At 31.0% G+C, this 27883-nt stretch overlaps 1 protein-coding gene across 1 annotated transcript in view; it reads left to right on the top strand.

The window, feature by feature from the left end:
* Positions 1–27883, top strand: part of LOC140435722 (zinc metalloproteinase-disintegrin-like NaMP) — a 501897-nt gene that overhangs the window by 429567 nt on the left and 44447 nt on the right. Inside the window, exons 7-11 of the mRNA XM_072524445.1 lie at positions 6979–7175; positions 15255–15509; positions 26451–26653; positions 26820–27177; positions 27630–27864. Coding sequence (XP_072380546.1) covers positions 6979–7175; positions 15255–15509; positions 26451–26653; positions 26820–27177; positions 27630–27864 — 1248 coding nt within the window. The remainder of the gene's footprint in view (positions 1–6978; positions 7176–15254; positions 15510–26450; positions 26654–26819; positions 27178–27629; positions 27865–27883) is intronic.

Here is a 27883-nt window from a genome sequence, read left to right as displayed (position 1 = left end):
GAAATTTAAATTTTGGGCTGTGGTTACAAATATTAGGCATTTGGAATATGAATAACAAACGCAAAATTTAATGTTACATTACAAACGATCACACGTCACAAAAAATGCATTTAAGAAGACTGTTTTAGATGTAGATTATTGCAGTAGTTCTGGTCTTTTGGAAAACGTACTAGTGTAATTGAAAAAAAAGTTTTAAATTTTTTACATCGTTTGTTGTATGAAAGTTTAAATCCAACGTTTTTTAAGCATATTTCAAATGTCTTACATTTGTTATTAAAACGCAAAATTAAAATTTCATGCTATAACTTTTAAAGTTTACGCTCTAGTAATCAAAACTTCATAGAGGCCAGTCAATGAAAGGTATATATTGTATTGATCTCGTGAGAATCATAAAAATGGCAAAAATCGTACCACATTTATTTATTTAACAAGTGTATACAATCTTTATTTTCGGCAAAATACAAAAACTGCATACACAAGATAAACTCTTTAACTTTAAACTGCATCTTGATTTTTGTCGACAGGTCACTGGAATTAAAAGATATCGAACTTTTATCGTCAAGTTGATACAAATTTTAATAAACATTGATTTTGCACACGTAACTGACACGCAAAATCGACGGTCGCTTCAAACGTTGTTTCTAATAGAACCATTCATTTTACACAAAAAATGCTTATAAACATTTTTGTTTAGAATTATCTTAGCTACATTTTTCATTTAAAATTTTTTTTTGTACAGATTCTGTGTAAATGGATTTTTTTGCATTTTTCGCCTCTTGCGAGGGGTGGGGGATAGGGGGAAGCCCGCGGCTAAAAGTGGTAAACTTTTTTGCATCTTTTTTTGGGTCACAAACTTAATATTCTCTTTAAAATTCAGCTTGTTTAACAAAATTAAATAGATTTGTTTGAAGCGCTTACAAAAACAAATCAATCGTTATCGTTATGAGTACGCTTTTATAAACATTCAAAATCTAGTAATGTACCTACACTAATTGCACAATAAATAGTAGCAAACACCAAAACACGCTTCACTTTTTAACATTTCCTTAAAACAACATTAATTGTTGAGTTTTGTCAGTTTACAGATGTGCCAACTGTCGAAAACAAAATATCCCCGGAAATAATAAATTCTACCTTTGATAGAAAAGTGTTTACTGTATCTCTTAAACGAGAGCTAATTGGTGTGTTTTATTACCTTTATTGAATTTTGCAGTTAAAAATACATAAGAAACAACTATTTTTACAAAGCATTTTCATTCTTGGGCAGTGTTATCTAGCTTGCCGACAGTCTCGTTTGGGAGAGGTGTGAAAATTTTTGTATGTCGTTCCGAAAATTACCGAATTGTTGCATTTATCTGAACTCATCCAATGAAGTTGTAGACATAATATTATATTAACAATATCATACAAATATCATAAAACCAAATAATAAAATAAAGTGAAGGTTGATAATGTGATTATACGAGATTAAGTCAACTTAACTTAATTATTATAAAAATGAGAAATGTCCGGTAAAATAAGGATGCAACCTCGGAATGAAAGATAATAAGCTGAAAATTTGCATACGTCTTTATTTTGATGATATAAAACTTACCTCAAAAGTCTCATATAATCACGTGTCCGCGACTTAAGATATTTAAGGTCAAAGGTCAGGAAAATGAGTTTTCTGCAAATATCTCGTTTCCCTTACACTTTATGACATTTAAGGTGGTAAGAAAAATTGTAGAATGGAAAATTCTCTTTAATTTTTGTCTTTTATGTATTTTTATGTACCTTCAACCCTTCTTAAGATAGAGCGCAATGAGTGGGGGACCGCTTACCTGTGTATACGGTAACGCGAAGTCAGCCAGTAGGATTCAATAAATAATAAGTTATATAGTTAATTATTCACTTAATAATAGTATTTTAAGTGAATAATTAACTATTTAGTATTTTATCATTAAATTTTTATTATTTATTATTTAATAAACTATATTTAGGGATATTAATTATAAAATATATATTTTTTATATAATATTTATTTTATTTTTAACAAACATACAATATTAAATGAAATATTTCAAATAAACGTTAATGATATTTAAAACAGCTGTATATAAATTAAGATCAAGTGCAGAATTCAACAATTATCACTTTTATATTTAATTAAATACTGAAAAAATCATATTTATTATTTTTTTAAATTATATATTTATTTATTAATCCAATAATCGATTTATTAAAGTTACAAATATAATATACAGTGCTAGTCAAAAGTCCTTTCCCCCCCCCTCGTATCTTTTGAACGGTTTTACTTATAATAGTGAAATTTGGAGGGAGGTAATAAACGAACGTAGGCTTCTTAACTAGTCATAAAAAGTGACGTAATAGTGACAGATGACGTTATAGCGCCACTGTGACAGATAATTTTAAATGGCAGCTTATGGCAAGTGATACCTCGTTTGAAAGGTATTGAAAATACCTATTCAACCATACTAATTTTATTTAAGTTTAAGCTCATTTTAAGAAATAAATTCAATAAATACTAAAATTGTAGTTTCGCATTTAATTAATAAATATTAAAACCTCCGCCACTGGTTACTTGTCAAAAAGTTGACATTTTTCAATTCTCTAATTGTTTGTACGTCAACATCAACTTTTTTGACAATTAACTAGAGGCGAACGAATATTTATTAATTAAATGCGAAACTACAAAATTATTTTAATATACCTATTCAATCATTCTAATTTTGTTTGGATTTAAGATGATTTTGACGAATAAATAAAGAAAATAAACATTAAAATTCTGGTTTGACATTTAATTAATAAAAATTCTAATGCCTGCCTTTGGTAATTTGTCAAAAAATTTGACGTTTGTCAATTCTCTAGTTGTTTTTAATTTGCAAAAGCGTTTATAGCTCAATATTTAGTTTCTGTTTCTACTTAGTTTAGTCAATTTTCTAGTTACTTTTAGTTTGCGAACGCGTTTATATCTGAATATTTAGTTTCTGTTTCTGCCTAGTTTAGTCAATTCAAGTTTAGTCAAGTTGTTTTTAGTTAGTTGTTCTTAGTTAACATTTAGTTTAAATATCATTTAACGAGACGTTTAAATTTTTACAAAGGCAGAATGGTACGTACTGTAGCAGACAAAGTAGCAGCTGTGTTAATAATAATTGATGAATGTGGAAATAATTTCCATGCAGCGGAACGTCTTTTTAATGAGAGGTACCCCGATCGCCCTACATCGAGAGCTTATTTGAGGAAGCTTCTTTGGAAGTTTAAACAAACAGGTAGTGTTCAAGATGTCAAACGATCTGGTCGACCAACAATTAGTCAATCAGTCAAAATCAGTCAAAAGACAGTACACCGAGTGTTGGCTGAAAACAAATTTCATCCATACAGATTAAAAATTGTGCACCAACTTTCAGATGATGACCCCGACCGAAGACTAGAATTCTGTGAAAATATGTCCAATAAAATTAACCAACAGCCCAATTACATAAAAACAATTTGTTTTAGTAACGAAAGTACTTTTTCTCTCAATGGCAATGTTAACACACACAATGTGAGGTATTGGAGTGACACAAATCCTCACGTCTTTCGTGAAACACATACTCAAGTTCCAAAAAAAATAAATGTTTGGGCAGGTATTTTGGGAAACCACATAGTTGGGCCTGTTTTTCTCAATACTAACTTAACCGGTGAAGTGTATCTGGAGATGTTACAAAATGCAATTGAACCATTAATACTTGAAATTCTGGAGGATAATCCAGATGAATTCGGCAACTTGGAAATAACGTTTCAACAAGATGGTGCTCCTGCACACCATTATGGTGCAGTAAGACGTTACCTAGATGAGGAATATCGTGGTAGATGGATTGGACGACGAGGTACGGTAGAATGACCAGCTAGGTCACCGGACCTCACACCATTAGATTTTTTTTCTGTGGGGATACTTGAAATCTAAAGTTTACGCTACAGCAACCGACAATATTGATATTTTGAAACAACGAATTGTTGAAGAATGTAGGGCAATTTCTCCCGACACATTTGAACGAGTACGGCAAGAGTTTAGGAATAGGATGCATTACTGTCAGGAAGTAGATGGAGCATATTTTGAACACTTACTATAAGAACTGGTTGTTAAATATTCATCAATTAAATGAGAAGCTACAATTTTAGTATTTATTTAATTTATTCATCAAAATGAGCTTAAACTCAAACAAAATTATTATGACTGAATAGGTATTTTCAATACCTTTCAAACGAGGTATCACTTGCCATAAGGTGCCATTTAAAATTATCTGTCACAGTGGCGCTGTAACGTCATCTGTCACTATTAAGTCACCTCTTATGACTAGTTGAGAAGGCTATGTCTGTTTATTACCTCCCTCCAAATTTCACTATTATAACAATAACCGTTCAAAAGATACGAGGGGGGGAACGGACTTTTGACTAGCACTGTATATTCTTTTATTATGTATGGTTAATATTTTTGTAATAATTTTCTTCTTCATCGTCTTCTTCTTCTTCTTCTTCTTCTTCCTCTGACTGCTCAATATCGGATTCATCATTATCATTCTCGTTTATTAAAGTATCAGAATAAAAATATTCAAGAATATCAGGTGCATATTCATCTTTGTGATGCTTTATCTGTAGGTATTCGATTTAAAAACTGAGAGTAGCAAACAGCATGATATTTAGCCTCAACAGCTATCAAGTCATATTCAAAAAGTATACGATTTTTGACTAATTTTCCTAAAAAATCGCTTCTTTCTTCTGCTTTCTTCAAAACGTTATCTTTAAAATCAAGAGTACTTACTTTACTGATGGTGCGTTTATATTTTTCTTTTTTCTTTTTTTATCTGGCTTCATTGGCTACTTGACCACAAAACAAGCAAGATGTTTTAAAATCAAATACTTCTTCTCGTTTCTTACGAGGTGGACTTGCTGCAGTTGAAGTTTCATCCTCTTCTGCACGTCGCTTTGAAGCAGCAATTGAATGTTTACTTATATACACTTTTCGACACTCAACATGCACCATCACAGAAGTCAAAGTATTTAAATAATTTATATGACCGTCATTTCTTCCAATACTTGCAGTTTTTAATGTTTGTAAGCCACGCACAACACTCACAGAGACACCTTCTGATATTAACTTGTTACAAATAAAACACAAATCAGCCATTGCAATTAAAAATATTCACTCAAAATTATACGTCTGTCGATGCTAAGATGTCGTTTTCAACTGAACGATAAAATAAATTTTTTTCGGTAAAAAAATACTAACGCAGAGAAATAGCTCTACCCTACCATTCCCATCATCAAGTGAAATATCCCTCCACCGCTATTGTGCGTATATACATAGAAGTCTCAAACTCATTCGCCACGGTGTGTAGAAAGTCGTATTAAAAAAAACCGGTTAGGTCATATATAACAAAGGAGCATCTGCTACAGCTTCGCAGAAACAACAACCGCCGTACAAGAGATTTGTATTTCGAGTTTATTAAATAATAAATAATAAAAATTTGATGATAATAATAGTAATAGTGAATAATTAACTATATAACTTATTATTTATTGAATCCTACTGGCTGACTTTGCGTTACCGTATACACAGGTAAGCGGTCCCCCACTCTTTGCGCTCTATCTTAAGAAGGGTTGAAGGTACATAAAAGTACTTCAGACTAAAATTGAAGAGAATTTTTCATTCTACAATTTTTCTTACCACCTTAAATGTCAAAAAGTGTAAGGGAAACGAGATATTTGCAGAAATCTCATTTTCGTGACCTTTGACCTTTAATATCTTAAGTCGCGGACATGTGATTATATGAGACTTTTGAGGTAAGTTTTATACCATCAAAATAAAGACGTATGCAAATTTCCAGCTTATTATCTTTCATTCCGAAGTTTGCCCCCCTTTTTGCCTTATTTTACTGGATTAAATATTATCTTCAAATTTTTTTTTTCTAACATTTATATTTGCAAAACAGTCGCATGAATTTCGCGAAGGCGAATATTCGTTACATCGCTGATTTATACTTTTATTGCTAACCTTTATCGATGTGTTAAAACTTCTCTAATTAACAAATCTTTTTTTCTTCTATCCTTTGTGATTTTACGTATCTTTATGACCAGTGTAGCTTGACAGTTGAAGTTTCTATTTCGAAATTGATTACTATTTCGGGATTTGTTTCTTCTAGAATAATGGCACACAAAAACTTTGCAAAAGGTATTTTTTTTTAATTTGGAAATTTATTTGAGTATATTTCAGTCAGTATATGTTTCTATCGAGTATTTCTTTATGCAGTTTCTGCATTTACAAGTCATCGCAAAATTTTGTTTGTGCCGAAATCAAGGAGCATTTGTAGCGTAATATTGTGTATCAATTATCAAAGGCTCATTCATTTCAGCACCTTGGTGCCAACGAATAGGAGCATGTGTAAAAATGTAGATGGGAAAAACCAAATAGAGTAGTCATATACATTTTCAAGTTATTTGCAACACCTGAGTCATCCATCATTTTACCAAAAATAGGTTCCTAGTTTACATTAAAAGTAACAGCAAAAGTGAATAATATCTAACTCTAGTATCTTTGATTTCACTTAGAATGTATTTTGAAAGTAACAGAGTTTCGATAAAAAGTAACCAATATTATATATAATAAATGTTTTTTGGTTAGAGTCATCGTCTTAATAATCATCATAAGCTTTTCTTTTCTTTAATAATATACACGTCTTTATACCATTCGAACATTTTATTCACAATTATTGTTAGAATAACAAAAACATCAGGAAAACATTGAGATAAAGAATTTGTCTTGTCTTCTGTATTTATTTTAACTTTTTTATATTTGACCTACACAGCCACAAAAAATTTCTTCCAACATTTATTTCTTCCAATATTTAAAAATTGTGGATTATTTGAATTAGATGAATTATGCTTTGTGTTAGTCTTTAAGATATTCTGTGGTTAATAGCTGCTCTAATTTTTTTTCAGAGCGAAACGAGACGTTCGTGAAGCAACAAAGTATATCGAAACAGCGTTGGTTATCGATAAGGCAATGTTCGACAAGAGAAACGGAAGCACCAGGAGTGATGTCGTGCACGATTCCATCCAAGTGGCTAATATTGCTGACCTTTATTTTAGGACGTTAAATACCAGGGTATCTGTAGTTTACGTGGAAACATGGCAGGGTAAGTATTTTTCAAATACTAATTATTTTACACGAACTTTGAGTCTATTACACTATACCTTTTATAAAAATATATATTCATTCCGGATGTTGGCACTCATCATAGTAGAGACGTACAAAGTAAGAAAATGATATAAAATTTCAAACCAACCCAACTATAAGTACGGAATATTTGAGTTAATGTGTGAAGTACTAAACAGCTGCCACTCAAAAAAAAACTAGTTATTATAGGATAAATAAGAGATTAAAGCTTCTGAGCTGTCGAGTTGAGCTTTACGCTTAACGCAATTCGAAAACGTTGCATAATAACGGGTCGATAAAATACAGCACAGATAAGGAAGCGAATAGCAAAAGAGACAAATGAAAAGTAGGTGAATCTTGGGAAAAGCAAAACAATAGAAAGATCTCTAACAAAAATAGTAAAATCTCAAGACCACTTATTGGATCTACTAATAAAACAGATGAGGTAAGTTATAAAATAAGTAAAAGAAATAGAAGAAATAAGAAAAGAAATGATACCGGAATTCATAGAATACTGCAGGTGGTTCAAAGCTTGCGAAAAGAAAATATATCTGGAAAATATTATTGAGGTGTTTGAAAAACGAAAAATCAAAGATAAACAATAACAAGTAGAGAGTAGACTAAACATTATGGAAAAATCCTATAAGGAGGAAAAACGTCATAGTTTAGGGCCTAATAATCGATACCACCAACCCTAACGCATTAAGTGAAGTAATGAAATTTTTTTATATTAAAAGATATAAGGAATGAAAGAATCTTTATAAATAATGATTTAACCAAGCAATGAGAGCTAGGGAGATAAAAAAAGGGAGATAAAAAAAAACAAAACAAGAAACACAAAATGGTAAAGAGGTTAAAATAAAGTTTAAAAAAATATCAATAGATGGAAATATCTAGAAGTAAAAAAACAGCTAACAAACGCTAGAAACTGCGTAAGACAATTAGAAAAAAATCAAATTTTTTAAGGAATTTGATTCGACAAAGGAAAAGATAAACAAACAAGGAAAAAATTACCAGAGGACGTTAGAAGATAGAAACTTGGAATCTAAGAGGTACATAAAATGAAGGAGCTCTAAAACTCTAGTGTTCCCACAATTAAAGTAGACGACTGTATCCTTTTTAATAGCGGGCGAGAAGACGCAATGTTCTGGATATGTTTTTACCAACAAAAAAGTCTTAAAAACGCTTTAAGAAACATTTTCGGCTCTTTTCAGAAAGCATGTCTAATAATACAGTTGGAAGATGACAAGGGCTTTGTAAGTATTCCAAATGTGCACACTGACAAAGAAGAAGATCCATAAAACCAACTGTTTTATAAAGAAATTATTATTTTAATTGGGAATAAGCTAAAATTTAAGTTTAAAATAAGTTTATTGACGTCTTTAAAATGATATTGCCAATATTGCTGAGTTGCGTTCCTGGGACGATTTTATTGTGGGATAGTTCATTCGATTACATCAAATCAACTTTAACTTGAGAATATCCGTCAGAAAGATCATAGCATGTAATTCTTTTTACAAAAGGCAATCACATGTCATGATGACAAGTAAAATTGCCTTGTTAGTGATTCCATAGTAAATAATGAGGAAAAAACCAGGAAAAACATAAAATATATATTAGCAGGAGAATTTTACTGTCATCATGGCATGTGGTTATCTTTTTAAAGAATAATGACATGACATGATTTTTCTCACTGATATTCATAAGTTAAAGTTGGTTTTATGTAATTGTATGAACAATCACAATAAAGTCGTCCCAGGAACGCAACTCAGCAATATTGGCAATATCATTTTAAAGTCTAAAGGTTTACTTTAAAATGTATATTACATGTCTCAATTGTCAACATAAATGAGTCAAATAACATTAGATTATTGGAAGAATTTTTCACCAAGTAACAAAAGAAAAAATTTGTTTAATTTATTAATATTTTGTATTTTGAGAACGATTTCCGAAGTGGCAATTGAAACGTCAATAAACTTATTTTAAACTTAAATTGTGGCTTATTTCCAATAATTAAAATAGTAATTGCTTTAAGATGCTACAAGAAAAAAACTTCAGAACAATGTTTTATTTTAAAAATACGTAGTAAATAATTTATTGTCTGTTTAAAGTATATGTTTATATTGAGATATAAAGCTGATAACTAGCGACTTTAATGCAAAGAGGCGATGTACAATTCAATATTATAGACAATTACAAAAACATGAAATTAGTAACAATTAGAATGGTCAAAGATTGATTAACCTGTCGATAATAGAAAGTCTATCATTACTAAGTACAAATTTACAACACTAAAACATCCATAAAGGTATCTGGTTAGCACCAATCAAAAAGTACTTAAACCAAATAGACCATGTACTTATACAAAAAGAGCATTAAAAAATAAAAATAGGTGGCCGAATCTAGAAAAGATCGAACGTAGATACTAATCACTTTTTACTAAATAGAAATGAGTAAACGGCCTAGGCCAAAAAAGACGAAAAACGTGGCAAAACGGATATAAAGTTTTAATATACAAGAGCTACAAGAAAAAACAAAAGAGGCAAAAATACATAGAGGAATTGAAAAACAAAATTTCCAAACAAATGAAGGAAATATAGGCGACTTAAAGCAACGAATGGAGCAAATACTAAAAAGGACATCCAGAAATGCATTATCAAAAAGAAAATAACAGACTGCTTTTGTAATAACTGCAAACAAGATATATAAAAATATAGGGAGTAAAACAAAAGATGCTATAAGCAGAAAAGAATGAAGACAAAACGAAATATGATATAGAAAGACAAATAGTAAAACTAATATGTAGAGCAATAAAGTGTAGTTCTTGGAAGCAAAAATTTTAAAAATGGAAACCAACTTCAGAGAAAAGAAAACTAACCAATGCTTTCAAGAAATAATGGATAGCAACAAGAAGATAGAGAATAAAACACCTTTTATAAAAGATAACAAAAGATAATCTGCTTTCTGACGCACACGAGATGCTGGCCAGATCAAAATAGCTATCCAAAATGAGGAAATGGGGAAAATACTAAAATGAGAGGACATACTGAGAAAAGAAAGGAAAAAAAAGAAAAAAAAAATGAAATTATAGTTGCTTCTCCATCACTTCAAGAAAAAGAATAGAAATTATAAACCTAAAAAATGAAATAAAAAAGACGAAGAAGAAAGAAAAATGTTAAAACCAATTCTAGTAATCAAAGAGGAAGACTTTTGCAGAAAAAAAACTTTTACTAAGGTAGTGACTTTACAAAACGATTTTTGGTTATAAAAATGATATATTATTTTTTTTTCTGCACATTGAAAGTAAAGGTCTTTACCTTTCATTACAGTACCCGTATAATTACCGTGTCTTAATTATTTTAGGTCTTTTGTTATTATAAAAAATGATGACTTCTGGGATAAACAATTTGAATAACTAATTAATGAACCAAACTGATATTTTAAGGGTTTGTTGAGCATTAAAGGACTCCCGTTGAGAACAGTCCCCGAGTGTATAAAAATTTGTAAATAAACTAATAACAATTATTGATTTCGATCTATTTTTCTGTTATTGGAGAAATAAATTAATTTAAAAATATTCAGGATTTGACATTATGGAGGTTTTTCTATTTTACCTACCATTAAAAAGGCATCTATTTATACTTAAATATACACAATCATATAAACTGTTTATATTTAACACTTTCGATGCTTCTTCTTCTTGTAGTACCTGTCCGTTTAGGATGTTGGCGACCATCATGGCAATCTGTATTTTGCAAACTGCGGCTCTAAAAAGATTTGTGGTTGTTGTGTTGAACCACCTACTTAGATTTTTCAGCCAGGAAATTCTTCGCCTTCTTGGTCCCCATTTTCCTTCTACCTTTCTTTAAAGACTTAATTGCAGAAACCCATATCTTTCGCTGTTCCTCATAAACGGACTTTCGATACAGACGGTATTAAATTTGGTACAGCATGGGTGGAAATAATATTAAATTGCAATTAAATAAGAATATGTTGTGTATTCTACCGAATAACTTTCTTGACCATAATCCAACCATAAATCCTAATTCTGTAATATATTTTTGTAAGACGCACATGGGCACTGTCGGGAATATCGAACATATACATCTATTGATTATATGCGATAGCGCACATTTTTTTTAAGCCCTTCTCTCTATTCGTATTGCCGAATACAGGCCTCTCCTAAATCTCGCCATTCATCTCTGTTGTTTGTAAGACATTTCCACATTGGTCCTGCAGTTCTTTTAATATCGTCGCTCTAGCGCATTTGCGGTCGTGGTCTTTTGGCTCCATATCTTTGCAAATTCACGATTACTTTATTCCACCGGCCATCCTTAAGACGTTCGTTATGTCCAACCTATTTTTATTTCAGTTTAGCTGATTATTCGACAGCATCTTTTACTTTTGTTCCATTTCCAATGTCTTCATTGGTTTTATGGTCTTTGATTGAGATATCCAGCATCTGTCGTTTCATAGCTCTTTGAATTTTTCTGATTTTCTCCATGTTTATTTTAGTGAATGTCCAGGTTTGAGCTCCATATGTAAATACAGGTAGGATACAGAAATTAAACACTTTGGTTCGCAGTCTTTGAGGTATATTTTTATTTTTAAGTACGTATGATAGTCTTTCGAATGCTGCCCATCCTATTTCTACACGTCTGCTTATTTCGGTAGTCTGATTTTCTTTGCTTACCTTTACATTTTGACCCAGATATGTATATCTATCTACGTATTTTATCTCTGTCCTTTGGATGTTTATCATATGTTTGTCATCTTTGTTTGAGATTAGTTTTGTTTTGCTGAAATTCATTTTCAGTTCTGTTTTTAGGGATTTTGTGTATAGCTCCTCAATCATCGTATTTAGTGCATTCCACGTGTTGGTTATTAGTACTACATCATCTGCGTATCTAAGATGGTTGAAGTACCTTCCGTTAATAGGGATTCCCTTATTTTCCCAGTTTATTGACTTAAAGATATCTTCTAGGGCAGCTGTAAATAATTTTGGAGATATTGTGTCTTCTTGTCTTACGCGGAAGCGCACATAAGCATCGGCAAATTGAAGTCAGAGTCACTCCAGAGTCAGAGTCATTAAAAACGAGGAAGCCTCAAACAATTGAAATCGTGAAAATACAAGTATACCGATTTTGAATTTTAAAATTCAATTTTCTTCAACCTAGTTTTTTTGGTAATTTTTAAGCGCAATACCGATTATTTATATTAATATATATTATGCATATCTTAAAGATAGAACATTTTTGTAGAGAAAGAGCTTCTAGAGCAAAAGGTAAGTAACAACTGCTTTCAAGAAATAATGGATAGCAGCAAGAAGACACAGAATAAAACACCTTTTATAAAAGATAACAAAAGAGGATCTGATTTCTGACGCACACGAGAAGCTCGCCAGATGAAAATAGCTTTCTAATATAAGGAAATGGGGAAAATACTAAAATGAGAGGACGTACTGAGGAAAAAAGGAAAATAAAAGAAAAAAATAAAATCACAGTTGCTTCTCCATCACTTGAAAAATAAAGAATAGAAATTATAAACCTAAAAAATTAAATAAAAAAGAAAGGAAAGAAAGATGTTACAAACGTTCAAAACGTTCAAAGAATATCATCCTATTGTTTATAGCTTCGTCGCGAATGCCAGTCTACTTGGACCGGTTGTATCTCAGGAACCACTGCTCGTAATTCAAATTTTTAAAACGAAACATCTTACCGACTATTTCCAATGCCGTTTTTTATATTTAATTTTAATTATTAATTACTGAGATATTCTATTTGTTTATAAGCCAAACAATTTTTTTTTTAATTTTAAAATATTCCCGAGGCCGGCCGCTTAAATAATCCCATGTCAATCCTGTAAAATGCCTTAGGTAGGTGGGGTGCTTTTTTATATTTAAAAAAAATTTAATTTTTTTAAAAATATTTAGATTGCAAATTATTATGCAAAATCTATTAAATAGCTTTTCTTGAAATTTGGTGGACTGTTTTTTATATCATAAAGATTTTCTAGGCGAAGTATTGAGGTCCTAAGTGCAATATAAATGGTTGAAAAACATTGAATAATTAAAAGCTTATTTCCTCCTGTTTAGTATGTCTTGTTCCCCCCATTTTTAGATAGTCGTAAATTATAAAAAAAATTACGTGTACGGCTTATACAGTGTATAAGCGAATAGACAATAAATAGAAAAAATTAAAATGGAATAATCCCATAAGCAGAATGGGAGAGACCCGTCTTGTCAAAATAGCAAGAGGTAAGTCACCAGAAGTATCGGACGGCCGGGTAAAAGACGGATTGACAACCTTCCATAGATGTAATAATTCGCCAATGAACAAGCACAATTTCTTATAAAGAATAAAAATAAGAAGAAGAAATTCAATAGGGTTCGACCTTGGACCAAGCTATGTATCAAGTATCAAGTTCTTAGGATTTTTCCTTTAGAGTTTTAGCACGTAAAGTCAGAAAAACAGACAGACAATAGCTACTGAGTCCTTAATAATAAATATTAAAAGGGTCAAAAATGTTAGTATATAGCTTGTTTTCATAAATTGTGGAGATAATTACAACATATTCAAAATAATATTCTAGCGAAAATGAATGAATTTATTCAATATGCTAACGTGCAAAACAAAACGAAATAACCCAAACAACTTTTTTTGAACCTTAAAACTTGAATTACTAAATTTTTAGGTAACTGAACTAAGCCTCAGTTTTATTAATAGTTTCTTGGCGCCATTTTGTAAGATAGTTTTAAATGGGACCATGGAGAAATTAATATATTATTTGAAAGCACTTATATATCTGTATAATCATATACTAATTAACTGTATAAATCATTAGGTCCCTGGATTTTTTTTATTCTTTGTGGCACTGTTTCAAAATCCCCACTAAATTTTGAAAATCTCTCTAAATTAACTCTCATTGAAAAAATAACTCTTTCTTTCCAGATGGATAACGTCACTAGTATCATATATAGGCCAAAAAATCTTAATTTAGAAATAAAATCGACCTTTTTTTAAAATTTATCTTCATAAAACATATACATAAACGATATTTAAAATAACAATCATTATATTTGCCCTTTCATCTCTACGCTCATGACTACTATATGTACTAAATATTCAATGATAAATAAAATAGTTTGGAAAATTAAATAATGTATAAAATTATAGAAATAATATTAAAAAAGATATGATTTGTCCATTCTTTGATTTTTAACACCAAAGTGACAAAAATCAGAACATAATAATTAAAAAAATATATTCCCTCACTAGGATCGAACTCGCGACTTCTGGTTCTAAATACCGCGCTTCAACTCATTGGACCAGTAATCTTAAATAATAAGATGGCTAATCAATGTCATTATTTGACAAGAACATTATTAAAGATGTCAGTTTTTTGGTTGTATTTTGTGTTTGTGTTTATTTATTAATTGTATTCCAAAAATGGAAAGGTTATTACGAATCATAGAAGTTCCAGGAAGAATATTTATTTGTAAAATACTTTGGCCAAATGTATATTATCTACCGAATTAACATAAAATAATAATAATATTAACAAATATTAAATATGTTTACAAAAGAACATTTTTATTCTCGAGATAGAAAGAGAGAGAAAATATATCTTCTGTCTTTCATTTATCTATATCTTACATATGTAATGATTTTGCCGATTCACTCCCGTACAAATTTCCAACGTCAAACGCGCGTATACAAGTATAACTTTAAAAACAGTGTTTTTGGTAATTTTTAAATATTTATATTTTTTTGTTAAGATTTCCGACTTATTTGAGAAGAAGGATAAGTTATTTATTATTAGTTAAGTTATGACATAACTTTTCCTGCAAAAATAAGAATACCTCCTCTCACATTTACCTCAAAATAGATCCGCCCTGGTCTATTCAGAATATTTGCTTAAACTTTGATAAATAGTAGTTGAGCATAAGGCACAATTTTATTATATTGAGGTTTATTCAGTGTAATTTATATAAAATAATAATTTTAATATATAGATATAGTGTACGTATTATAAAAAAACTAACTTGTATATTTTTTAGGAGCAAATCAGGCAATAATTAATCCAAACGAAGACATCGGAAAAGCTTTATCTAATTTTAACGATTACTCAGCCCGAAAACTGTTTAAAGTAGACAAAGACACAACCCAGCTGCTCACTGGTGAAGTTTTTGTTGGCGGCGAAGCTGGAATGGCAGTACCTGCGACTGTATGTACCTCTAAGTCTGTAGGAATCAGCGTAGATATCAACACGTATGAACCGCATTTGCTAGCTGGAACGATGGCACATATGATAGGTGAGTTAAATATTTTTCAACTTAAACTTAAAATAATTTAAAATTCACAGGTGATATGTCCCTTATCACTAGCAAAAGTTAAATGGGAAAAATGAAGTACTAATGAGTATTATGTCACTGAAATATCACAAAATCTATGAATAAGCGCATTACTTTATATCTCTCTTTTTAGTTCTATCCTTCTTTGCGTAGTATTGGGAGCTTATGATTTTCTTGGCCAAAAAGTGTAAGATTGTTGACTTGCCGAATTAGCGCATCTTATTTATTCTCTGGATAAATTGTGTACTATTTGCTTTTAATTTTATTTTACCCCATTCTAGTCCAATTATTTAGTTTTACCTCGTATTTCTCGTGTTATTTATAAAATACAAGTCAATGTTTACAAATCAGAAATTGAGTATGTTTATCAGATTTAGATTCGTCGAATATTATATATGGACGCAACTACTATATGAACTAGAAGCTGGGACCCAATCCGTAAAAAAGCCCAATGTGTAAAAAAATTGGGGGGCATTCGAAATGTGGCTATATAGGTATATTCTTAAAATTCCTTGGCCTGTAAAAGTTTCAGACGAAGATATATAAAGACGAATGGGACATGATAGAAAGCTTATGAACACAATTAAAAAAAAAACATTGTCTCCGGGCCACATATACTTCAAAAAGATAAATACTCTCTTCTACACGTCGTCATGCAAGGAAGAATAAAGGGAAGAGAAGACTTGGGAAGAAAAAAGAAATCTTGGCTGAGGAATATCAGATATTGGACTAACCTCAGTGTTAAACAAATATTTCACGTTACCAAATATAAGGAAGCGTTTAAAGAAGTTATGCCCAACCTTCGTTAGAAAATGGTACAAAAAGAAGAAGAAGAAGTACTTTTCGAGTGTTGTCTGGTCTTCCTTTCTTTATTTTCCCCTCTTGTTGATGTTTAAGTGCTTCTCTGGTTAAATTGCAGTCATCTTCCCTCAAAGTATGGCCAATCCGTTTTTTTTCCTTGACTGTAGTAGATACGTTGGATTACTTTGTTCTTTCACATAGTTTTGTATTAGTTATTCTGTTGCGTATAGTATATTTTTTATGTTTAGTATATTTTCAGTAGTAGTATATTTTTAGTATATTTTCATTTATAGTTTATTTTGTATGTTTAGTATATTTTCAGAATTTTCCTTAAATATTTGTTTACAAAAGTATGCAGTTTTTTAGTCGTAGATTCATATTGTTTTCTTTTTCTGCTTCTTAAATTAGTATAATTTTCATGCAAATATTAATTAAATATTTTATGTTTAATTGTGTCAGACTGCTATGCCAACTTGTCAATTTTTGATTGCATATGACTTTGGTGTTCAGTTAGTAGACAGATGTCATCTGCAAATTCTAGACCTTAAAACTGTTTAAACAGATTCCATCTGATGCCTGTTTGATCGTCAGTTAGGTTTCTCATTACCCAATCTATCATAATAATGATTTGGGTAGGAGATAGTACACAACCCTGTTTCAGTGGTAGTACACAACCCTTCACAACTGAGTGTTTCTTTGTATCTTTGGTTTGTATCCCTCATAGAAGAGTTTAATAGAAATTAGGATTTTCAGTGGTATCTCATATAATCTTAGGATTTTCTACAAATTTACCCCATTTACATAGTCAAAGGCCTTTTCAAAGTCGATTAAACTTACATCAATATTTTATTTCATTCGCTTGTTTGTTACAAAATAATTCTAAAGATGCAAATGTGGTCAGTGGTGGAGCGTTTAGCACGAAAACCTGCTTGGTTACTTCTCAGTTTGTTACGCCAATTACTGCATTGGCTCAGGTCTCCTTTTTTAGGTGTTTTGATTCTCAATTCCTCTTTGCACTTCTTTGGTAAATTTGTCACTCCACATGTTGTTCAAAAGTGTATGTAACATTTGTATTGATTGCTCAGTATTTGATTTTTTTAGGTCTATGTGTATATTGTTAATTCTTGCGGCTTTTCCATTCATTAAAATTTTTAGTCTATTTTTATTTTCTTCCCTTATAATTTCTCCCGGCAGAAGAGGACCGGGACGCCGTCGTATCTCGTGGTTGAAAAATCTCCGACAATGGTTTGGGATGACCTCAGCGGAGCTGTTTCGCAGAGCAGTCAACAAAACCATGATAGCCTTGATGATCGCCAACATCCGGACCGGATAAGGCACTGAAGAAGAAGATAATTTCTCCAATATTTATTTCTAGTTCTAGTGATTCTTCTTTATCTTCTATAATTTGTGTTATTTCATGTTTAGCATATATTTTCTTGAAGTATTCTTTTTTTTTTACGCTGTAACCACCAGGGTTATTAGCGACCTAAAAAATATAATACAGTGTACACAATATAAAAATAATTGATACAGTCCTGAGTCTTTAAGATAACTTATTGTGTTTTTGATGTTCATGTTTTTTCCTAGGGGTTCTTTTATATTATTTGGGATAGCGTGCTTCTTTATTACTGCTTCATATGTTTTGCACTGAATTAGTATATGCTTCACGGAAAGTGTTACTTGACAATTTTCACACATTGGCGGCACAGTTCGCGTAAAGAGTATGAAGTATTCCTTCCTTTTTTGTATTATTTCTTTCTCATTTTTTATTCTGTTTCTTGTTTATCCTTTACTTCTTGTATATTTCTTTGTGCTTTTTTTGTTAGGCTTCGAATGATTGCATATTGTGTTCATACATCGTTTTCTTGGGCAGATTTTTTTGATAAATTTAACTTCTCATTTATATAGTTTCTTTAATCTTTTCCGGCTTGTATTTTTGTTTCCGCGTTTTTTGCCTTATATTTTTTTTTAAATGACCTCTCTTTTCCGATCTTTTCTATCGTAGGATTGGTTATTTAATTTTTTTTATTCTTCCACCAGATGTAGAGTATCTTTAGTTATCCATTTTTTATTTTATCTTTTTTTTAATCTGATTGTTTTATTCGCTGTATTTATCATTACTAAAATGCTTTCTTGTTTCAGTTTGTTGCGATATAGTTAGGTTATTTGCCAGTTTCACAGGGAATTTATCTCTTATACTTTCTTGTTTTAAAGCATTGACGTTGTGTTTGTTTCCTCTGTTGGTTTTTTAATTTTTATACCTGGTTAATTTCATTGTTCGTTTCGCTTTATCTAGCATGTGGTCTGACTTCATATCAGCACCTCTTAAGCTTCTGACATCTTGCCTCCAGCTTTTCTATTTAGATTAAATTATTTGATCTAAACCACTAGAAGGGAGGCTCTTGTACCTCCCTCCTTGCGGTTTTCATGTTTCCTTATGTAGCCATTACGTTTAAAAATATTTCCACCTATTATAGGTTATTTTGTTTGCAAAATTTAATTAGTCGACTTCCATTGTCTCTCCTCTTCATTATCGCTCCCCTATTCCTTCACTTTCTGCCAGTTGTTAACGTTCTGTATTATTGTTGTCTCTTTAGCAATATGGTCTCCTATGATTATTTTTATATCTCTTCCATATTGACTGTTAATCTTATTATACGTTGTTTGTAGTTAAAATTTATTATATAATACATAAAATACATTCATACATAAAATTCTTTTGTCTCATCTGCGCTGTTTTTTTTTTGGTAGGAGCATATATATTTACTACGAACAGATACTCGTTATAGTATCTTGCCTTCAGTGCCGCCCAGAAACTCCCTTCTAATACTGGTTTCTACTCTACTAGAGCCTTTCTTTTCTTTTGGGATAGCAGTATTGCCAATCCTTTTTCCTGTTTATTATGTACGTTTGTGTTTCCAGAATATACCTATCATTAGTTGTTGGTCTCCTACTTGAAGTGATTAACTGCCTTTCCATCGTGTTTCACTTAGTTCTACAATGTCTAACCTGTACTTATTAGTCTCTTGGCTTTCTTGCTTTAATTTACCAGTTTTGTAAAGGTTTCTTACACTTCATGTTCCTATGAATATGTCCTCTCTTGTGTCTGATTCGCGTTACTCATTCTTTCTCGCTCTTTTCTATTTGTAACCTTATTAGATTCCTTTTTCTTTGCTATGCCTATCATTAGTTGTGTTTTTATTTGTGTATTTTTATCTTCTGTTGGTGTTTTGGGTTTCTCTGGATTTCTTCTAGCTGGTTACTGGATTTTTTTCATTTGTGTCTTTTTTTCATATTAATTTTTATATTTGATATTAACGAATTTTGCCTTATTTATTTCTTCTTTTGCGAGTTGTTTAATTTTTTTGCATTTATAGTTTTTCTCTTGTTATTACATTATTTATATACTTTGTAGTCTTGTATGTATTTTAGTTTAACTTTATTTTTAATAACTTTGTCTTTTGTAAGCTTGTTCTGTAGTTTAACCAAACATGTTTTTTGCCAGTTTAACTGCTTCTTCTGTTTGAACATTCATGTTTATTTCTTTTTCCATAAAGTTGCCTATAGCTTGTTTTAGTACATTTCTATCGATTCTGTCTACTGTCAAACCTTGTATTGATATTGTTGACTTTTCTTTTTCTTTTTAGTCTTTCCAAGCGTAATGTCGTATCGTTTAACTCTTTTCTCATTCCTTTAATTTTCTTGTGTTTTGTTTGATTTTCTTGTTTGAGTTTCTTTATTTCTTCCTTTAATTTATTTAGTTACTCTCAGTACTTTCTCTATTCCTTCCTTATCTACTTTACTTTTGTTGTTAAATTTTTAGTTTCTTTAGTTAGTCATGCATCATTTTGATTATTTGGTCGAGGTTATTATCTTAATTTTGAATTTTGTTAGGTGATCTAGCCTTTTTCTTACTTTTTTCGCACCATTTTTCCTCTTCTTCTCTATTGCTCTTCATACTGTCTTCTGATATGTGTAGTCGTGAGAATCCAGTTTATATTTACATTATATTCAGGGATTTTACAATATTCACTACCTTCCCTCGCTCAACCGTTTCTATCTCTCTCTGTTTTCTCATTCTCCATCTTTTAGGCCTCTGTTACTCATGGCGTGGTCTACTTCGTTCCCTCAGGATTTTCGAAGTCGTCCTCTTTTTCTCCTTCCTATGGGCTCCATTCGGGTATTCTCTTTATCCATCTGCTGTCGCTAGTTCTTCTTACATGTCCATACCACTTTAGTCTTTTTTGTTCTATATGTTAGTATGTCTGTTTTTATTGAAGTTCTTTGCTTTATTTTGTCATTATTTCTTCTATCCGTTCTTGTTACTCTGCAGCATCTTCGCAGGTATTCCATCTCTGTTGCTATTATCTTACTGCTGTTTTTCTTGTTTATGATCCAATTTTCAGCCTCATATGTCATAATACTTCGCACGAATGTTTTATAAATCTGTGGTTTTTTTATGTTTGGTTGTCTATCCCACCATACTGAGTTAAGTTGTCGGATTGCTGTTCTTGTTTGTCGCAATCTTTGTGTAATTTCTTCCTCTGTTGTTGCCGTTTGCGTGATTAAAAACCCCCATTTTATATTTACAAATTTATTTTGTTATTATATTTCATTATAAATATAACAAATTCGACTACTAAAGTGAAGCAACTAACGTGTAGTATTTACTCGTTACTTCATAGTTACATAATTACTTTAGACAAGACCCGGAAATTTATTTCTGTCTATTGAACCCATACAGCAGGGAACTAGCAAATTTTTTCGAATTTATCGTAATATTTAGATCCTGTCTCGAGTTACTACTGGATATTACATAAACTACGTATACTAAACTAAAAATAAAATTCAATTATTAGAGGAGCATTGCAACCTGCATATCACTTTAAGACGTTATATGTTAATGAATAAGGTCGAATTTTGCACAACAATGGTTGATGTTAGATCCAAGTAATTAGTTATTCATGATTGCAGATGAAATGGTACAAAAAATAAAAACTACATCTAAAATGCATTGTATACATACAATTAAGAATGTTGAATTTGAATTTAATTGAAAGCAGCAAAATATTTCCGCTTTATAAAGGAATTTACTCAAATGCCACAACTTTGTAACCGTCTATTTCTCCGCTGTTATTTCTTTGTTAATTAGGTACACCACAACAGTGCTTTGTAGTCTATACACAAAATTCCTAGTTTCAACAATCGTTCAGAGATGTCATTAATGTGGTTACCGGGTTATAAAAGGTCGCGAAAAGGAAGAAACCTTTTAAGGTTTGCTTTGTGTTTTCTTTATATAGAAAATCAAACATAATAAACCGTTTTCATCTTTCATTTTTATTATTTAATGCCATTGTATTCACGGGTACATATACGTTCTTTTATGTTCTATAACTTCTGTAGTAGGTAGAATTTGTATATTAAAAGATGTACCTATTAAGTAATATTTTTTTATTTTTAGTGAAATTTTACGCTCAGAATATATTCTTAAGTACAAAAGTAATATGATAGTTGGCAATGCTTTGAAATTCAAAGATGAACTGAATGCATTTATAATAGATAAACAGCATTTTATTTCAATTCGAGCTACAGCAAGTCTATTTGATGAGGCATGAAACGTCGAAACTCGTGTAGAAGAATGTTAAAATTAAAAGGAAATGAAATCATCTACTTTTATTTTAACGTATTTTCTTAAGGTAAAAAGTGCAAAAGATAGTGTTTTGCAGGGTAAACTAAAGATGTATTCTTGAAAATAAAAGTTGTTTTTAATACCGTCCAATTACTTTCAGTAAACTTCTTTTCACTGTTCACCTAATTCGCCATTGAAGAGAGTGATGACTTCTTGTAGCTTTATGTAGAGATCGCTATTATTTTATTCAGGCATGTTATGTTAGTATAACCACAGAATAACAGAACACACAGATGCGAAACAGTCGGGTCAACCCTGGGTACAGAGTTTTGGTAAACTCCGCCCACTCTCAGTTACCCAAAGGAGATTTGAGTTAGTACGTAGGCTTAAGCTTCCTATCGACACTGAATTCAGATAGTACATGCGCTTATATCGTACTCGTAAATTGACGGGGTGCTTGTTGGAAATTTTTTCTATTTTAAGAGTGAAATAAATTTAAAGACTTGTGATATATTTTTAAAAATGATTGGAGACACGTGTATTTGTAAAGGGTGTTCATCTAAGACCGGTCAAGGAATGTCATTGTTTAGATTGCCTAAGGATGAAGTAAGGGATCTAGGAGAAAAATAAAAATTTTATCTCATATTTAAATTCCAAATGAATATTTTACGTTGTCAATCAAGCAATTGGAACTGGTCAATATTTCTTTATTTTGCAGAAAGAATCTTCTGTATTATTTTTTGACTTAGCAGCATTACTTAAATTGTACTTTAGCTACCGTTATTCTTTTCTTTTGTCCTTTTTCTATTTGTAACAACTTAGTACTTCCAAAACTAGACTAGGAATTTATAAAACTTTGTTTAAAGATATTGTTGTGAAGCTATGTCTTTATGGCATCTTATGCAGTTTTCTATTTTACTTGAGAAATAAGTCACAACTTAAGTTGGAAATTAAATTTATTTGACATTCTGACTTCCACTTCAGAAATCGTTATTAAAATACGATTTTTGATAACAATTTTAAAAATGGAAGTCGAAGCGTAAAATAAATTTTATTTCCTACTTAAATTGTGGTTTATTTCCCATGTAAATTAGTAAATTTGTTTAAAAAGTTTAATATTTATTTATTTTACAAAAAGAATCTTCTGTGTTATTTTGTTGGCTTAGCAGCAATATTTAAATTATACTTTAGCTATCGTTATTTTCTTCTTTGCACTTTTTTGATTTGCGATCGAACTTGGTAATTTCAAACGTAATCACTAGACCTTGGTTTTTTCAGCACGTTTATTCGATTATATAACTGTAATGAAGGATAACGTAAATATCATTACGTCTCTTTGGCATTTTTAGAGTGATATGTACATTTATACTGTTAATCCGACGTCTTAAAAAGTGTCTCATTGAGAAACTGAAGTAAATTAAGATTGTATATTAAGTACCTACTAATTTTGACATTATCTAATCCACAGCTTATGAGATAAAATCTCGTCTAAAAGTATTTGTTGTGTATTATAAGCTAAAATTGTTTTAACTCAAGAATGTAATAAAAATGAAATAGTTATGTTATTAATAAAATTCTGGTTTAGGAAGAATAACTTGATTATAAAATTAAATCAACATCCACCTATATATTATGTATTGTACATGTTTAAAAACTGTCATTATTCTAATAGCCACTTTACTAATTTCCAAAATTCTAAATGCTAAATGCTAAAAAATTCTTCTAATAATTTAATTTTATCTTACTCATTCATTTTTAAAATTTAGAAATATATTACACATTTTGAGGATAACGACTTTAAAATCATATTGCCAATATTGTTAGGTTTCTTTCTTCTTTCCTTTTTTACAACCCTGTCCCCAAGAAACATATTTATATCATTGTATAGTGGGTCCCATATGTCCCAAGATCAAACCAGTCTCACTTCACTATGAAGTGGTACCTATCTGACCCCCAGGATTTTACTGCAACCCTCCCCATCATGTGATTTACGTAGGGAGGCTTATGATCTGAGCGTCACTTTGGATGCCCTATGTAGTGGAGCACCTTCTGTTTTTCGTGAATGTGGTTAGGCTACCTAGCTGTAGGCTTTTCTCCCTATTTACATTACTAGCTCTATAGAAGTTACTCTGACATAACTTTGGGTATTTTGTTCCTAAAAAATGTGTGTTTCGAACAGAGAACCACTAACCTAAATTGTACCCGAAATACTCGAAATATGTGTGTGCTCGGTCACTTAGCTACCGATTTGGCAAAATAAATTTTGTTTTTTTCACCGGCTGGGCATCCGAGACTGTTTATTGCACGTTACCTCGATGTTTATGTTTTACGAAAAGGTCCTTATTTGACCTGCTCGAAGAGCTTAATTCTATGCGGCCGGTTTAAAAAACCTGACTGGCCTTACATATATTGCTTTGTTTGATACATCTAGTTGTGATTGGATATTATAAAAACGACATTATTCTCATTTCAATAACCAACTACTATTTCACTATCTTCTGCCAAACAAACCTCTTTCTTTCCTTTTCAGTGTGTTTAAACCCTCAATATCACAGTCTTTACCCATGCGATTTTCTCTTATTGTACGTGTTCCTTTACATCACCTTTAAGTTTTTCCAAAAGCAGCAGCGTAGTAAAATAGTTGTCAAAATATATATAGTAGAGTAATTTGGAAGGCTTGTCTTCTAAGGCATTAACAAATTTTAAGACAACACTAGGTCCCAAATCAAAAAGTTTATATTTATCTTAAATAGTGGTGAAAGATCTCTGATATGTCTCTAATAGTCCCCATTCAAAACTTATATTCTCATCTAATAGGTTTACAATGAAAAATCTGTTTAAGTCCGTTTCTCCATAATACGGAACCATTGATTCATCCAAGCTATGGTGTTCTTATAGTGCTAAATCGAGAAATTTCTGATTTATTATATCAATTGTCGCGGAAAAGATGATAAAAATTGATTTGAAGCTATTTTCTTGTGGCATTTTAAATTAATTACTATTTAAATAGGAATAAGCTACAATTAAAGGTTAAAATACGTTTATTGACGTTTCAATTTCCACTTCGGAAATCGTTCTCAAAATACAAACATTAGTAAATTTACTAATGTTTGTATTTTGAGAACAAAGTCAAGACAAGTCGATCCTTGAAAATTTGTCATGTGTATTTAATTTTGCAATGTCACAACAATGAATATTGTGTATGATAAATCTAGAACGGCTTCTAGATATTGCATTAGCTATAAGGTCGTAAGTAGCAACGGAATATTTTTCCCAGTATATCGACTAGGAATACTCATATATTCCACTATATAATAAAGTTCGCATAAATCACTTAATTTCGTTTGTTGTAATATTGCCTTTACGGTTATGTAAATTGGCGTACATATTTAAAAATTCAACAGGCATCTGAATAACTGTATTATCAAAAAAAAAAACGAAATCAGTATCTACCTGGGAAATAATGTTTTTTGAAACTTCTATTATACTCTAACTTGAAATCTTGCTATTGATATCTTTCTTGGTCCATGGATAGTTTTTGCGGCGTTGATCGTTTTTTCTTTTATATTGACTGTAGGAGCTACTTGCCTTTTTGTACTTTGTCGTATTCTTTTTAGAGTGCAGGAAAGAGATTGTCGTCTTCATCTTCATCGATATCGAATTTAGTATGGCTTTTTGAATAATCTGACAGATTTTCTATCTTGTCCATTAACGCATTTGAAGTCAAAGGTTTGGTCCACCACCTAAAGTAAAGTTTTTACATATAATATTAAAGGCATTTTAAATACATACGTACAATATCTTTGAAATTAAAGAAGTTAAACAATATATTTTACTCACCTTTTTTCAGTTATATTTGGAAATTATAGACAGTCTTTCAGGTAATCTTAAAAATTTTGCCGAAACGCTAGATTTATACAACGATTTTTTGTTAATAAAGTGGCTTTTTGTTACACGAAACAGCACGCGCCATCTCTTAATAACTAGCAGTATAATTAAATTATAGACATTATTTGTAACGAGGTCATTTAAAAGGACGGTGGCCTTAAATAGGAACAAGTCCCTACGTATTGGCCAAGATTTTTTTAAATTTAGCTTATAATAATTATTATAAAATTTATAATTTATTACTTACAATCCTGTAAATTGTCTTAAATTTTATTATGGAAATTTAAAAAAATTACAGGAGGTTTTATACACTTAATTTATGGTGTCTGAACAAATATGTTATACTATTGCTATATTAATATGCTATATTAATTATTATGTTTAAATAATTGACAATTGGCCATTGTAAACCTATAAACTGCTCTGTTGTAGAAGTAGCAAGGTTTTTGTTTTATTTTGAATTATAAAAATACGAGACAACATAATATTAACAAAAAAATGTATCCACTACAGAATGAATTTAAAAATATACTAGATATTGTTGAAATGTAGCAATAATTTCTCATTTGAATAATCTGTTACAGGACATAACATCGGAATGGGCCACGACGACGGAAGGGAGGAATGTTCGTGCAGAGATTGGCACGGCTGTATAATGGCGCAAGCCATCGTTGGCCAGGACAACGTTCAACCGTATAAATTTTCAGAATGCAGCAAAGAAGACTATATTGATAGGTTAAGGACTGGAAACGGAATATGCCTTTTAAATAAACCAAACGAGCTTGCGGTAAGTAAAGCAACCTCTAACTTTATCAATTATTTTACTGATATTTCTCTCTATTATTATTAAAATACAGTTTTGTTTAACAGTTTTTGGTTTTGTCTCTACTAAGAATTCTTCACGTAAAAAATAATAAAAAACAAATATAGTATATTATTTTGTATGTTTCCAGGATCGCCGAACTTGCGGTAACAACATAGTAGAAGACGGAGAAGAATGCGATTGCGGAAGCATCGAAAACTGCCACAAAAACAATCCTTGTTGTGATCCAATCACTTGTAAACTGACCAAAGAGGCGCAATGTGCCGATGGTGTCTGCTGTGAAGACTGTCAATTAAAAGAGAGGGGTATGGTGTGTCGAGAATCTACGAACGAATGTGACCTACCCGAGCACTGTACGGGTTTATCGGGGGAATGTCCAGTAGATATGTTTAAGAAAAATGGAAGCCCTTGCGAAAGCGGCACAGGGCAATGCTTTAATGGGATATGTCCAACTTTAAGTGTGCAATGCGAGCATATATGGGGATTAGGTAAGTTTATTTAAGTCATTCGATAAAATCGACGATAGTACATCAACGAGTATCAAAATTTGAGATTACTTAAATTATTTTTTCCTTCAAGTTTATAATTAGCTTGTTGGTATTATTTTGTTAGTACTTGTCTTTTCTTCTCTGTATATTTCTCATATTTTGTAATTCATTACTCTTTCTTTTTCATTTTTTGACCGTACCCATTTTTATCATGCAATTCTATATTCTATTTTGGGTGAATGGTATCACCTCTTTACAACATCTGTTGCATTTTTTACAAAAAAATAAAGCAGCATCATGCGTGATTTGACTTTTACAAAAACAAGCATATCTCAAATCAACAATTTTGCTCATTCAATTGGTTTCCAAAAGTACTTTACCTATCGCAATTTGATAATAAATAATAAAATTGTTTTGCGGGTAATCATTATTTAATTAATTTTTGTTTTCAGGTGGAATTGAAGCGGACCCACAGTGCTTTGAACAATTCAATTCAAAGGGATCAATCAACGGTCATTGCGGAAGTGACAGTAATGGTAGATTCGTTAAGTGTTCGTTGGATAACGTGAAATGCGGCTCGTTGCAATGCCAGTTAGGAAACAGATATCCAGTAGTAGAAGGATTGGACCAACCGCAAGATCATTCTAGGACTATCATATCTATCAAAGGTCATGAATACGAATGCAAGTAAGTAAATTAAAGATTT

Source organism: Diabrotica undecimpunctata, chromosome 1, assembly GCF_040954645.1.
Source record: "Diabrotica undecimpunctata isolate CICGRU chromosome 1, icDiaUnde3, whole genome shotgun sequence".
Lineage (NCBI taxonomy): Eukaryota > Metazoa > Arthropoda > Insecta > Coleoptera > Chrysomelidae > Diabrotica > Diabrotica undecimpunctata.
This window is presented reverse-complemented; position numbering and strand designations above follow the sequence as displayed.